At 39.9% G+C, this 12885-nt stretch overlaps 1 protein-coding gene across 1 annotated transcript in view; it reads right to left on the bottom strand.

Moving 5' to 3' along the window:
* Window positions 1-11975, bottom strand: part of ZFYVE16 (zinc finger FYVE-type containing 16) — a 33202-nt gene extending 21227 nt beyond the window's left edge. The window contains exons 1-5 of the mRNA XM_065406370.1: window positions 11902-11975; window positions 9440-11682; window positions 3409-3505; window positions 1654-1830; window positions 438-580 (exon numbers count right to left, since the gene is read on the bottom strand). Of these exons, the coding sequence (XP_065262442.1) occupies window positions 438-580; window positions 1654-1830; window positions 3409-3505; window positions 9440-11682; window positions 11902-11971 (2730 nt within the window). The 5' untranslated portion in view covers window positions 11972-11975. The remainder of the gene's footprint in view (window positions 1-437; window positions 581-1653; window positions 1831-3408; window positions 3506-9439; window positions 11683-11901) is intronic.
* Between the last annotated feature and the right edge of the window lie 910 nt (window positions 11976-12885).

The following is a 12885-nucleotide window of genomic DNA, read 5'->3' as shown; positions in this document are numbered from 1 at the left end:
AAAGTTAATTACCTAAATAAGCAACATATCATTCACCATGTTCTCACACACTAAAAATGTACAATTACAAATAATTGAAAACATTAAACTATATAATTGCTTAAATAAATGTATATAGTTACAATCTAACTTCCAAGGTAGCAAAAAAAGATGTATCAAATCTAGTGTAAAGGTTCTATTTAGTTGTAATTCAACATGTTTTAATGGTCTTATCAACCAGTGAGAATATCTTTCTTTAGAAAATAACTGAAGTACAAATGAAAAAGTTGATTAAAATTGATGCAACCCAACTGGCCAGAGAGGAGTCAAAGTCACATAACACTGCATTTATGAGGGTGTCATCTTAAATGGGCAAACAAAGCTGTTTAAAGACAATCAACTTTTTATTTATGAAAATCATGAATCAGTGTATACTTTTGAGAATATACCATATGCACCTCTGGTAAGTCAGGGCTTACTGGACTCAGCTCTTGCGAAGACCTCTTGACTCCAGAAGATAGTTTTGTTGTGTCTGCAACTTCACCATTAGGCAAAATACCATCTGCAAACCAGACTCTCCTCTGTTCTCTGGCGCACAGCCCTAAAATGGGTTAAAAAAAGAACACTAATTTGGTATTACCACAGTTTTCCAGCAGCAAATGGGTCTATAAAATTTCAGGCTTTTTTCCAAATTAAGATTTTACATTAAGCATGTTGGATTTAGTATGAACCACAATTATAGTTCAGAGATTTTTGTAGTGCAAGTGATGCATCTTTCTACATATATTTCTCCAAAACATGGGAATTTTCTGATTTAAAAGTAGTAAAAGTTACTGGAACTAAGCAGTCACCCTACACACAAAACTGGTATTCTCTCCAATCAGTCAAGCAGAACTGTGGGCAAAGATATTCCCACACCAGCAGCGGAAGTAACCAAGCTATAGTTAATGCATCAATTCCTATTTAGTTAAAACAGGCTGCTATTTACTTAATCAATTACCTCTGGAGTAGTAGAAGTATGGCAACATATCATGGATACACAACAATAGTTTATAAACAAAACAATTCATATAACCTACCACTTTTTGTTTTAAAGATACACTAAGTACATCTAATCTTTTATCAGTGACATTTTTGTAGTAAGCAGACAAAATTCAGAAGTGTAGTTAACATATATGAGATGAAGATGTGCTTTATCCATTATCACTTCTAGCCAGAGAATGTTTTGTCACCCAACTACTTGCTTTGTTTCAGTATTATTTATATTACTGTAGCACCCAGAGGCCCCATCTGAGATCACAGTCCCTTGTGCTATACATTGGACACAGTAAGAGACCCTATCCTGAAAAGCTTACAACCAAACTAGACAAGATAGGGGTAATACTTCCTTTAGCTATTTTACAGATGAAGAACTAAGACAAAGATTGAGTGACTCGCCCAAGCTCACACAGGGAGCCTGCGTCCATGGCAGAGCTCAGAATTGAACGCAGGTTTCTCTTAATCCCAGTCCAGTATCTTAACCCTAATAGCCTTTTCTGAATGGCTACACTGATCAATTAAAGAAATCTAGCCATTCTGCAAAAGCATCTATTCTATGTATGTGTTGAAAGAGTATATGCTGAATAGCTTAGAAAGTTTAGATAACAGATTGCAACTCAAAATTACTTAACTTACCATCAGCACCTGGTTGTTTAAGTACAGAGATAGGTAACAAAACAGAAGATGAAGGAGAATTAGGTGTGCCAACTGTCTGAGCTTCCTGCAAAGGTGGAACAGTAGAACAACATTCAGAGGAGATACTGGAATTAGGGATAGGACCAGTTGGACTCATCATCCTTTCAAATGCCTGTGCTAAAAGGAAAAAATGCACTTAGTGTTTAAGATCATGCCATTTATTAAATGTTTACAGCTGCCTCAAATTTTAAATTAAATATTCCTGTCTGCTATTTTTCTTCTAAATGTAGAAATGGACACTCATTGTACAGCCTTTTGCTTCAGCAGTGACCATACATCAAACCACGTAATTCCTGCAACCACACACGCTTCATTTACAACAAAAACAACGAGGAGTCCTTGTGGCACCTTAGAGACTAACACATTTATTTGGGCATAACCTTTCGTGGGCACTACAAAAAGTTAGCACTACAAAAAATAATTTTCCCTCTGCTGATATTCACTCCTTCTTGTCAACTGTTGGGAATGGGCCACATCCACCCTGATTGAATTGGCTTCGTTAGCACTGACCCCCCACTTGGTAAGGCAACTCCCATCTTTTCATGTGCTGTATATTTATACCTGCCTACTGTATTTTTCACTCCATGCATCTCATGAAGTGGGTTATAGCCCTCGAAAGCTTATGCCCAAATAAATTTGTCTCTAAGGTGCCACAAGGACTCCTCGTTGTTTTTACTGATACAGACTAACACGACTACCCCTCTGAAACTATCATTTACAACAGTACTCAAACAGAGAAGGATATTCACAGTGACTGTAAAAAAATAGACTACGGATTTCCCAACTTAAGTAGTGATACTATGTTCTTCTGTATATTAATCACAAATCACACTAGCTTCATTTCATGCTCAGTTGTGAAAATGTTTGTGAAGTACTGACAAATCCCATATTCTCCATATTGGGAAAGATAAAGAAGGGTCTATGGTGGAGTTTCAATACCAAGCACATTTAGGTGCTTAACTCTTCTATTATAGGCAGGAGAATATTGCAAGTAAAAACAAGCTTTAACTGGGATAATCAAAAAGGAAGAAATTAATTTGATTCATGATTAAAAAACCATGTTAAATAAAACAGGAATGCACTCCTCTTTTATCTTTGTTAAATGTTTCAATACAAGAAATTAGGGCTTCAGTTTGTCACTCTTGTTCCCAATACTAATAATGTCACTTCTTCGCACAATTTAACCTTCCTCAAAAGGACTGCACAATCTTGCCTAGTCCATTTAGACAAACATTTATGACACAAGTGGAGGCATAACAGAGTGGACTAGGGGGACATGGTCTTGGGAACAATCTGATGAAGATTTCTTCAGCTAAACAGAGGTTGAAAATGTTGCTTGCCTCAACACACACAGCCTTGGGAAAGGAATTCATGCAGTATTTTTGCAATTTAGACTCCACACCAGCCAACCAAACAGCAGCACTCTAGCTGCATTAGAAATCCTATGCTTTTCCATCAAGTATATGCATAATTACTGTGGCTGTGGCAGAGAATGAAGACGGAAGATTGAAGTCACTGACATCTACTAGACAGGCAAATTTTATCAACATTTCAATCACTGTCTTAGAAAGGAAACGCTTCCTCCTGGGTACACAGATTCATCCTTCAGTCCTAAAATAACAATTTTGCTTAACTTTTCTCCTTTGATGAAAGTAATAATTACAAGTAAATAAAACCATGATCACAACTTTTTACCTTTATTAATAGATTTGTAACAGCCAATACAGACTCTTGCTTCCTTTTCAGTGTACTGCAGCTTACACTTCCGATTGCAACAGACACCACAGAACACCTGGGTCAGAACAAAATCTAGTTTAAACATTTTACGTGGAGATGGTAGTGCCACCTATAGTTAAGACAGTCTTATAATGACACGTGTCAGGCAATTTTTACTTACTTGTATAATTACCAAACTAACCATTTAAGCTGAAATTTTCCATACTGGGTGTCTGCCTCATGCTGAAATTTTTGAATTTCAGCAAAAATGGTGTAGCCATCTCTCAAAAGGAGGCTGGGGTGGAAATTTTTGCCCTTTCTCATAAATACATTTCCATAACCGTTTCTCATTGAGAAGCTCTACATCCTCATGCTTTGGAGTAGGAATTTGAAGTTTAGGAGGGACTGCCTTTATGTTGAGGATGCACTTTTTGCTGTTCCCATGAAAATACACCCAAATTTGGCCAAATTATAAGCCTTTGAAAGAAAGATTTTAGGTCTCATGAAGGTGGCCACTCCTTAAATGGGGAAAAATGCATTTACAATGACCATGAGAAACCTAGAAAGTGTAGGATGAGAAAAGATGGGTTTGACCTTAATGTAACTTCTGAGCAGATATTACTGCCATATGGAACTTTAGAGAAGTTAAGGATAACCCCCAAGACTTAAAGGTGCAGAAGACGTTATAAGACAGCAGAGCTCCCAGCCTAAGACTGAGCAAACCTTTATCCAGTGGCCCAGATAGTAAACCCACTTGCATTTTTTTTGGTCATATGTTAGACTGGAGTCCTCCTGGATTGTAAGAAGATGGTCTGAACCCTCAAAGAACAGGAACTTCATTATGCAGCAGGTTATCCTCCCTACTGCTAGGGGAAGTGTATCTAGGTTGAGTGGCAGAATCCCTCTCCTTAATATTGAGACGCAGGCAGCAAGCATGAATATTCTCTGGCCACCTGCAGAAGACCTGGATACCAGTACTGACAAGGTCACAAAGTTGGCTCAAATGAGCCTGATCTTCCTTATGACCCTGGGCATCAGGGGAATGGAACAGAAAGCATATAGAAGATGTTGGCTCTAGTCCAGCAGAAATGCATCTGAGAAAGAGCTTTTGTCTGTGTGCTCCTGTGTAGTACACTTTGGTGCTCTGTCCCAACTCAGAGAGATCTATTATTGAGTGACCCCATTCACAAAATACTGCAATAGCCACCACTGGTTTCCAGGGCCACTTGTGTGGATGGTTGATCCTGAATCCTCTTGCTGAGCAAGTCTGCCTTCACATTCACTTTCCCAGCAAGAAGAACTACAGGCAGATTTGTTTCTGGATATGCTACATTTACGATTTTCTTGCCTCTACAGATAGGAGCTGAGAATGTGCTCCTCCCTGCTTGTTGATTTAACACATGACCATGTGTTGTCAAGCACCTGTACTACACACAGCTGCAGGAATGGACAAAAGGCTTTAATAGCCCATTACACTACCCTGAGCTCCATTACTCTGATATGGTGTCTGGACTTCAGGTGTTCCTTAGATCATGTATTTTGATACACAACCCAGCCCAGATTGGAAGCATCCAAGGTGACCGTGATGGCAGGAAAAGGAAGAGCAAAGGGTCTCCCCTGAAGATTTTGTCCGTTTTCCACACAATTAAACTGTTGGAGCATTGGAGAAGGGATAGTCAATTTCATCTGTACATTTAGTGTGTAATAACCTACCACCCATGTTCAGATGAGCAAAGGTCATGGCATAGGTCGATGAGGAATCAAGCCCACTAGTCTATGGAACTGCTTGGTTTGTACCAGTTTTTCCCTGGGATCTGTCAGGGAGTCTTGAATTATGAAAAGTGTCGTAGTAAAAATGTATGTCCTTCAACTAGTCTGGGACACATCCTGTTTTCTCTTTGATACAGGTGGAGATAAGAAAGAAGAGAACCAGATATCCTTGGCTGGACTGAAGGCCAGAGCCGATAGGCAGAGCAAGCTTCTCCCTGCTCTGAATCTGCAATATGTCAAACAGGGGATCAGATGTCTCTGGTGAAACTGTTTGCAACTTGAGAGCATTTGCCTACCTCCCCAAGAGTTCCTGAAACTGTCCATTTATCAGGAGGGGAAATGGATGAAGCACCAATCTATATGTTCCACCAAAGGTGTCTCATCCAATTCCTCAGATATAGGCAGCTCCTCCTGCAGTTGTGAGGGGTCCAGGGTTAGTATTGGTGTCAGCAAGGAAGGGTGAATCAGTGCCAGGTGAATAGGCAGCTGTGAGAGGATCAATGCCAAAGGAGGAACGGTGCCACAAGAGGTATAGGTGCCAGCGCACAGGTCAGTACCAGAGTTGGTCATGTTGCCAAAGTCCCTCATGTGGCCCTACATATAGAATTCAAGAGGGCCCTGCATGAGATGCTTCCATGATGTCTGGATCTGAGGCAAGGGCAAATGTGCAGAGTATCAAGGTCAAGACAGGGGACCTTAAAGGTTCATTTCCAAAAGGGTTGGAAGTCTCTGAGATGGTTCCAGATCGAGACCAGAGAATTTGGTACAGGAACAGAGTCAGGCCGCAGAAAAGTATGTGATAGGCAGTGGGGAGAGGGTCTAGTAGTCTCGATGGTGGACTCCCACTCAGGTCTACAGAGATCAAAGGGGTTACCAGCATCCAGATCAATGTGGGGTCCAAGTTAGTTGAGGACAATACACTGGCTCCAGAGGAACTTAAAGAGATTACAGCTGTGCCATATGAGAGTTTCCAAGGCCTTCATATGTCAGGAAATACAAAGAATAGCACTTGTTCTCTTCTGCTTTTACCCTCTTGTAATGAGATTCTTTGTCTCCTTCCTTTAACCCCAACAGGAATTTGCATGCACTTACTGTGCCAAGACAGAGGTATCAGTGCTGGAGGAAAGGTATGGCATTGGGGCAAGGGCAATGGTGTCAGAAGTGGGCACCAAGGTGGGTGCTTCCTACATCACTGCAAACATACTTCTTATAGCTCTTACGAGGCTCTGGGCCATAAAGGCTCTGAAGGCTCCGGGGATAATTCAGGCTATGTACACTGAGTTTTTCTACGCCACTCTTAATTACAAGAAATTGGTAAATTAGACTAAGACCTAGCTTGACTGGATAGAAGCAGGTTCCATTCATTTTCTGCAGTAACAGTGAAGCAACTGCGTACATTGTGGGGGAGTCTATACCCTTATAAAAAGGGCTATGACATCACTCTCACACAAGATCTCATATACCACAGAAGGGGCCAACGGATATGGCTTTTCAAGGTGCTTTTGCAGCTCAACACCAGGGACTATATATCCCACATCTGAGAATATACAGGGGCACCTCAGGGTCTCAGTTTGCACATGCTCAGTAGAGACTTATTAAGAGTTTGGAAGCTAAGTTTTCTGAAAATGCCATCTGTACTGGACATGCTCTAGCCCAGGCTGCAAGAGCTAGGCAGGACTTTAGCCTGGAACATCAACTGCAGGTAATGTAGCAACAGGCACCAAAACTAAGAGCAGGAAGACCATTTCTCCTGTGCTCTCAGGCAATATGGATGAAGAAACAGCTGACTCCAACACAGAAGAGACAAGAGACAAGCACGGATGGGGAGTAGATTCGTATAACTAGCTATGGGGAAGGAGAAAGACTGGGATTGGCTGGGCAAGAAGACTGGGATGTGACTCTGATGGGGGAGCACTAAGGAAAAAAGAAACTAGCTAGGCAAGGAGAATGGTATGAGGTATGGGGGGGGGGGGAGAACTACTGAGACATGAGTGGGATGGAAGGGACAGACACAGAATGGGTCAGGCTTGGGGGAAAGAACAGGGGCAGGAGGATCTGTGATCACTAGAGAACACAGTTCTCCAGAACTTCAAATGGAACCCAACATTCCCAAATCTCAACATACTTCTGTCATCAGCAAAACAGCTGTAAAACCTACCACCAAAATGAGTGTTCATCCTCTTTTAGTGTCTGGTTCACATACCAGATGACAACCTACTACTGCTGTCAGTGAGCAGTTACCATGAGCCCAAGTGGCAGATGTCTGTGCTGTGGATCTAAAGGGTCCAACCGTGTTACTCAACCCTGTGGTATCAATATAAAATCTATGAAATAACTTTTTTTTTTTTTTTTTTCAGATTTCCTTTTAAAAAAGCTACAAACAAAATTATAGATAAAAAGATGTGAAAAAATTAAGTTTGTAAAGTCAAGTACTCAAAAGTTAAGCAATGTCAAAATTAATATTGCCCATAAACTCATATGGTCTCCCTAGGAGTATGCATTATGATACAATTGCCATTACATAATCACATTTATTTATTTATTTTTAAACAGGACTCCTGCCTCAGTCACAGCACAAGGTAGAACTGCTCTGAGGATGAAACAGGGTTGCGTAATGAAGGAAATGTGTATAATACCACTGCCTTATTTGCTGCAGAATTTAGAAGGCGTGTAGTGAATAAGGCTGGGGACAGCAGGTTAAGACAGTTGAATGATCCTCTGGAGAACCAGATTCTCTCTCTGCCTCTGCCACAGAGTTCCCATGTGATTCTGGACAACTTGTTTAAATCAAACTTACCCCAGGTGCTTCGTTAGTGACCACCTGTGAAATGATATGCAGAAGTGCTAAACACTCAGCTCAAACTAGAATCTATGGGAGATGTGCTTTGAACATGTGAAATGGTAAAAATATGTTACGTGCTTTGAAAAAAATCAGGCCCTAGGCATCTCAAATTGGGCACCCAAAATTAGTGTACACTGTTGACCTTAATCTCTGTGCCACAGCTTCCTGTGTGTAAAACAGGGATAATACTGTCACCTTACAGGAGTGAGGTGAAAATAAAATGTATTATTATTTGTGAAGCACTCCGATAGTGATGGAGTGCCACAGAAAAGCCTATGAGGAAATGAATTATGTATTCAGAGCAGGCTTTAAATGATGTGCAGTAAATAAGGTATGGGGCCACATACTGAACCAGGATAATATAAAATATTAAATAGCAGCTTGCTGCTCATTAAGCACTATTCATCTTCTGCATTGAATGAGGCAGGGGTCCTTAGTAAAAAATAGTATGTGATCATATAATTAAAATCTAAGACTATTGTAATGTATATGCACTAAGGCTCAAATTAATGCTGCACAGGCTTAGACTAAGCTCTTTGGGTCAGGGATCTTTTGTTCTGTGTTTATACAGCCCCTAGCACAGTGGGATCCTCGTTCAAGACTACGGCTCCTACGTGTTATGATAATATCCTTAATTCTAGCATTGCTTAACTTTGCAGTGCTTGACTTTGCAGTCTTAATATTCTTTTAACTTAGTGATTTTGTGTAATATATTAGTTCCATAACACATCATTGACATACAGTGGAAAATAAATAGCAACTGAAAACAGCAAATCTTATTCATTATACCGACCACTTTACAGATTACCACAATCAAGAGTAATTATGAGTTGTCTTCCCCACATTCTCTGTACTTTCTCAGATTTCATTAAGATTTGAAATACTAAGATTTATTATTCCATCATTTAGAAGGTAGAAAAAAAACTTTGGATATCCAAAGAAAAAACTCCTTAGTAATCAGCTTAAGTTGGTCAATAATAGGTAATAGGGCGAGATTTTACCCAACTGTATTTTCACAGTAAAATCTTATATCTTTGCTTAATACTTAGTATTTGACAATCACCGAGTCATCTGTAACTATAAAAATATATAGTTAATTTAAATCAAAAGTTTCCTAATGAAAAGTTGATAGAGCCTAAAAAGTAGCACTAAATATCAGGCAAAGGAAGGAAAAACTAAGTCAGAGTGGTTTTATTAGATTGAAAACCACTGTGTTATGGCATCATATTTTTCATTTGAGGACCCCTAAAAATTTTGAATGGAGATGCAGACCCCTTTGGAAATCTTAAGACAGTTTGCAGACCCCCAAGGGTCCATGGACCACAGGTTGAAAACCCCTGCTGTAACACAATACATGGGCAAAAGCAATTTAATGCAAAGCATTTTTTCATAACTTACTTTCCCACATGCACGACAGTGGTGTCTTCTTTTTGTAAATGTGAACTTGACTTGGCAGTTCATGCAGTTGGGTGCCTCTGAATCGGGGACCCAGGGTGGCTGTTTTAGTCCCAGAACTAGAGGTGTTTTAACAGGTTCTATGCTTGGAGGCACACAACTTCCACCTGCTTCCAAGGAGTTTTCTGTATCAGACTGATTACATTTGGAGCTTATGTCAGTACTAGTTTTGGTTTCTGAGAGACGGGCTTTTGGGGGTATGGAATTCACTTCCCGGAATTCAGTCATAGGCATATTTGGCTTGCTGAGCTCTCTCTCAATTGCAGTTCTTTGAGAAAGATTAAGCAACTGTTTAGGTCTAGCACCTCCAATATGTACGTTCTGATGGCTAAGAGTAGGGACAGGTACTTCAATAGGAGTCTCAGTTATATGGTTAGAGGCCTCTTGTTGAATAGGATATGTACTTTTTTCTGGGGGAGACTCCAATTTATATTCAATATCAGCTATTCTACAAGTACTTTTAATACTGAAAATCTCTCCAATCTCCTCCAGTTTTGCTTTTGTTTGTGAATCATTGACCTTTTTGAAATCCAGGTTTGCTTGATTTGCATCAGACTCCAGCAGATCATCCATACCTTCTTCAAAGGGCTTTGAATTATTGGGTTGAAGACACTGTCCAGATAAGAAGGCATCAAGCTCAGCATCACTAATCAGTGAATCACTTTTAATTAAGTCTTCCTCAATAGTTAAGTCAGCTAAAACTGGACAAGTAATACTTTGATCATGACTGTCAACTGGCTGAATACCATCACTGCACAGTTCAATTTTAGATTCTCCAACAGGGCCAGCAGCAGCGTGGATTTGGGGAGAATCACCTTTATTAATTTTGTTGTCAGATTCCCTCTTCTTTCCGGCTATAGTTATAGCTTCTTCTACAAAGCATTGGTTGATTTGGTTTAGATATCCTTCCTGTTCAGAAGGTTCCATCTTTCCAGAGGATTCCATATTGGAGAATCCATGCTTAGATTTTCCTGCATGCATAGTCACAGTATCACTGATGACATCTGCTTTTTCATTGTGAGGTATATGGCCACTTTTGTCTTCTGTTACAACTAATGAACCACATATGGATACAGCAAGTGGAAGACATGACAATGAGGTTTGGATATCTTCATCGGTTACATGTGAAGTTGAAACACTGTGCAATATTTCATTGGTATTAAGTTCTGGACTGCACATGTTTTCTTCTGCACTTTTCATCTTATCTAATACTACCCTATCCTCTATTTGAGAAGAAGAGTCTGGTAAAACACATTTTCCAGATAATTTTAAACTGCTTTTGTGTAATTCAGAACTCTTTGGCAGATCAGAAGGCAAGGATTCCCCATTACCTTCATCTTTTGAATCTACATTTTCATTAACACTCTCTTCAGGTGACTCTTGACTTATCACACAGCACAGACTTGCATCTTTTAATGATTCACAAGGCAGCTTTTCAAGGGTTGTGTCATCTTTGGAACTGAGTGCATTTGGGGTCTGTGATGTTACAAAGGCAGATGTAGAGTAAAGGCCTGTAATTTGTTCCAGCTGATCAAATACCTGATTATCCTTTAAAGTTTCTGTCCTAATTTGACTATCACATGACTCTGAGAGCTTTGCTTTACCACGATTGTGTGTTTTAAAATCCAACTGGCTCAACTCTTTTGTTGCAACATGTCCTTCATCTTGTAGTGTTGTGTCCCCACCATTTTGTTGTTCTGTGCCTGAAACACCACCGAAAGCTACTGACAAACTACAAACTGTAGCTGGTACTAAAGATAAATCAAACCCAACCAAAGAGTTCTCATTGCATTGGAAGTCATCTGGCTGCAGCTTCTGAATATCTTCATGATTACTCGTTGAATGGATCAAATTACCTGTGTCACTGATGAGATCACATATAGGTATACTACACCTCCCCAGGCTCAAAGGCTGAATTTCATTTGAGGCACCACCATCCACAGTAGACAGAAGATCAAGTCCAGTAACATTTTTCTCATTTTGTGCTGAGGAATTCAGTTCAAACTTTGCTGTATTTGTTGTAGCCTGACTGGCTAGAGAGAATTCTTCTGACATACTACAACTGCTAACATATTCTTGCACTTTTGGTACCAGGAATACAGGTTGTAAGTAATCCAATTCTGAAGAGACTGAATGCTGTATTGAATCACACTGGTTTGCAGCTGTTCTGTAGCAGTCAAGTTCATCTATTTAAAAACAAAAAGGGATCAAAAGCAAAGTTTATAAAACTGGTTCTTCACATGGCACTCACACCTCGCAAAAGCTTTCTTCAAACAAAAAACACCACTTAAAAAGAACAGACCAAATTTTTTTCACTTCCTCTTGGTCTTAACCATTTAAGTTTGTTTTCCCCAAACAACAACAACAACAACAACAATAAAAAGTAGCACAAAGATCCATCTAACCTGTATTTTGCTCAAATTCATCAAGTACTTTGTCCAAGTCACAGACGGCTGCTTTAAAGTAACTGTCCATTCTAGTTATGGCTCTAGTGAAACTTTAGTCCTCTTGTACCTACAAAGAAGAATGTGCTGTTTTATTTATTCAAAGGATTGGGTGGCAAACTTGCACATTTTAGAATAGCCCCTTCCCTTCTCCCCATATACAGAATCCAAGATAATAAACACTGCATTGTAAAATCCTTTATGTTCAATATGTTCTCAAGAATCCTCACAAAGACAAAAAGAAACACAGGGATTTAAATGGCCTTGCCAAAACTGAATCATTTGAAGGCATTTGCTGTACTGTCACAATTTCATAGTTTCAAAGAGTTTAGGGTAGGAATGAACCACAAAGAACGGACACCACTTGATCATCTAGTCTGACCTCCTGTGTATCTCAGGCCATTAAATTTCACCCAGTAACCCATATATTGAACCCAAAAACTTCAGATCAAACCATTTCAGTCCTCAGGAAGCTAACCTGAGGTGCGCCACAGGCAGAAGACAGGAGAAACTTGAGGTGCCACCAATGCCCTAAGGAGAGGGATGGGGGTGGTGGACAGAATACAATTGGCCAATTGCGTATTGGGTAGGAAAATTCCTTCTTGATCCCTGAAAGCAACCAGCTGAAACCCTGAAGCATGAGATTTGATTACAGTCAAAGTCTTAGTACAGGCTGCAAGTATTATGAGTATGCACAGGGCAATGCAGAGCTTCTTGTTCTCTCTATGCACATTAAGGGAAGGAATGAACAGGGGGAGTCACAGACTGCAAAGCCTGACTCCTGACCACCTACAGAACACAGAGTTTCTCCCAGAACTGGATTAAAGTATATTTTTTAGAAAAAGATTTCTAATCTAATTTTAACGATCCCAATCCACTACCTCCCCCGATACAGTGTACCAATGCTTAATTACCCTCAGAGCCAGGAAGTTGCATCTTATTTCA

The sequence above is a fragment of the Emys orbicularis genome, chromosome 6 (genome assembly GCF_028017835.1).
Source record: "Emys orbicularis isolate rEmyOrb1 chromosome 6, rEmyOrb1.hap1, whole genome shotgun sequence".
In the NCBI taxonomy this organism is placed as follows: domain Eukaryota; kingdom Metazoa; phylum Chordata; order Testudines; family Emydidae; genus Emys; species Emys orbicularis.
The sequence above is the reverse complement of the archived record's forward strand: the minus strand, read 5'-3'. Positions and strand labels throughout refer to the sequence as shown.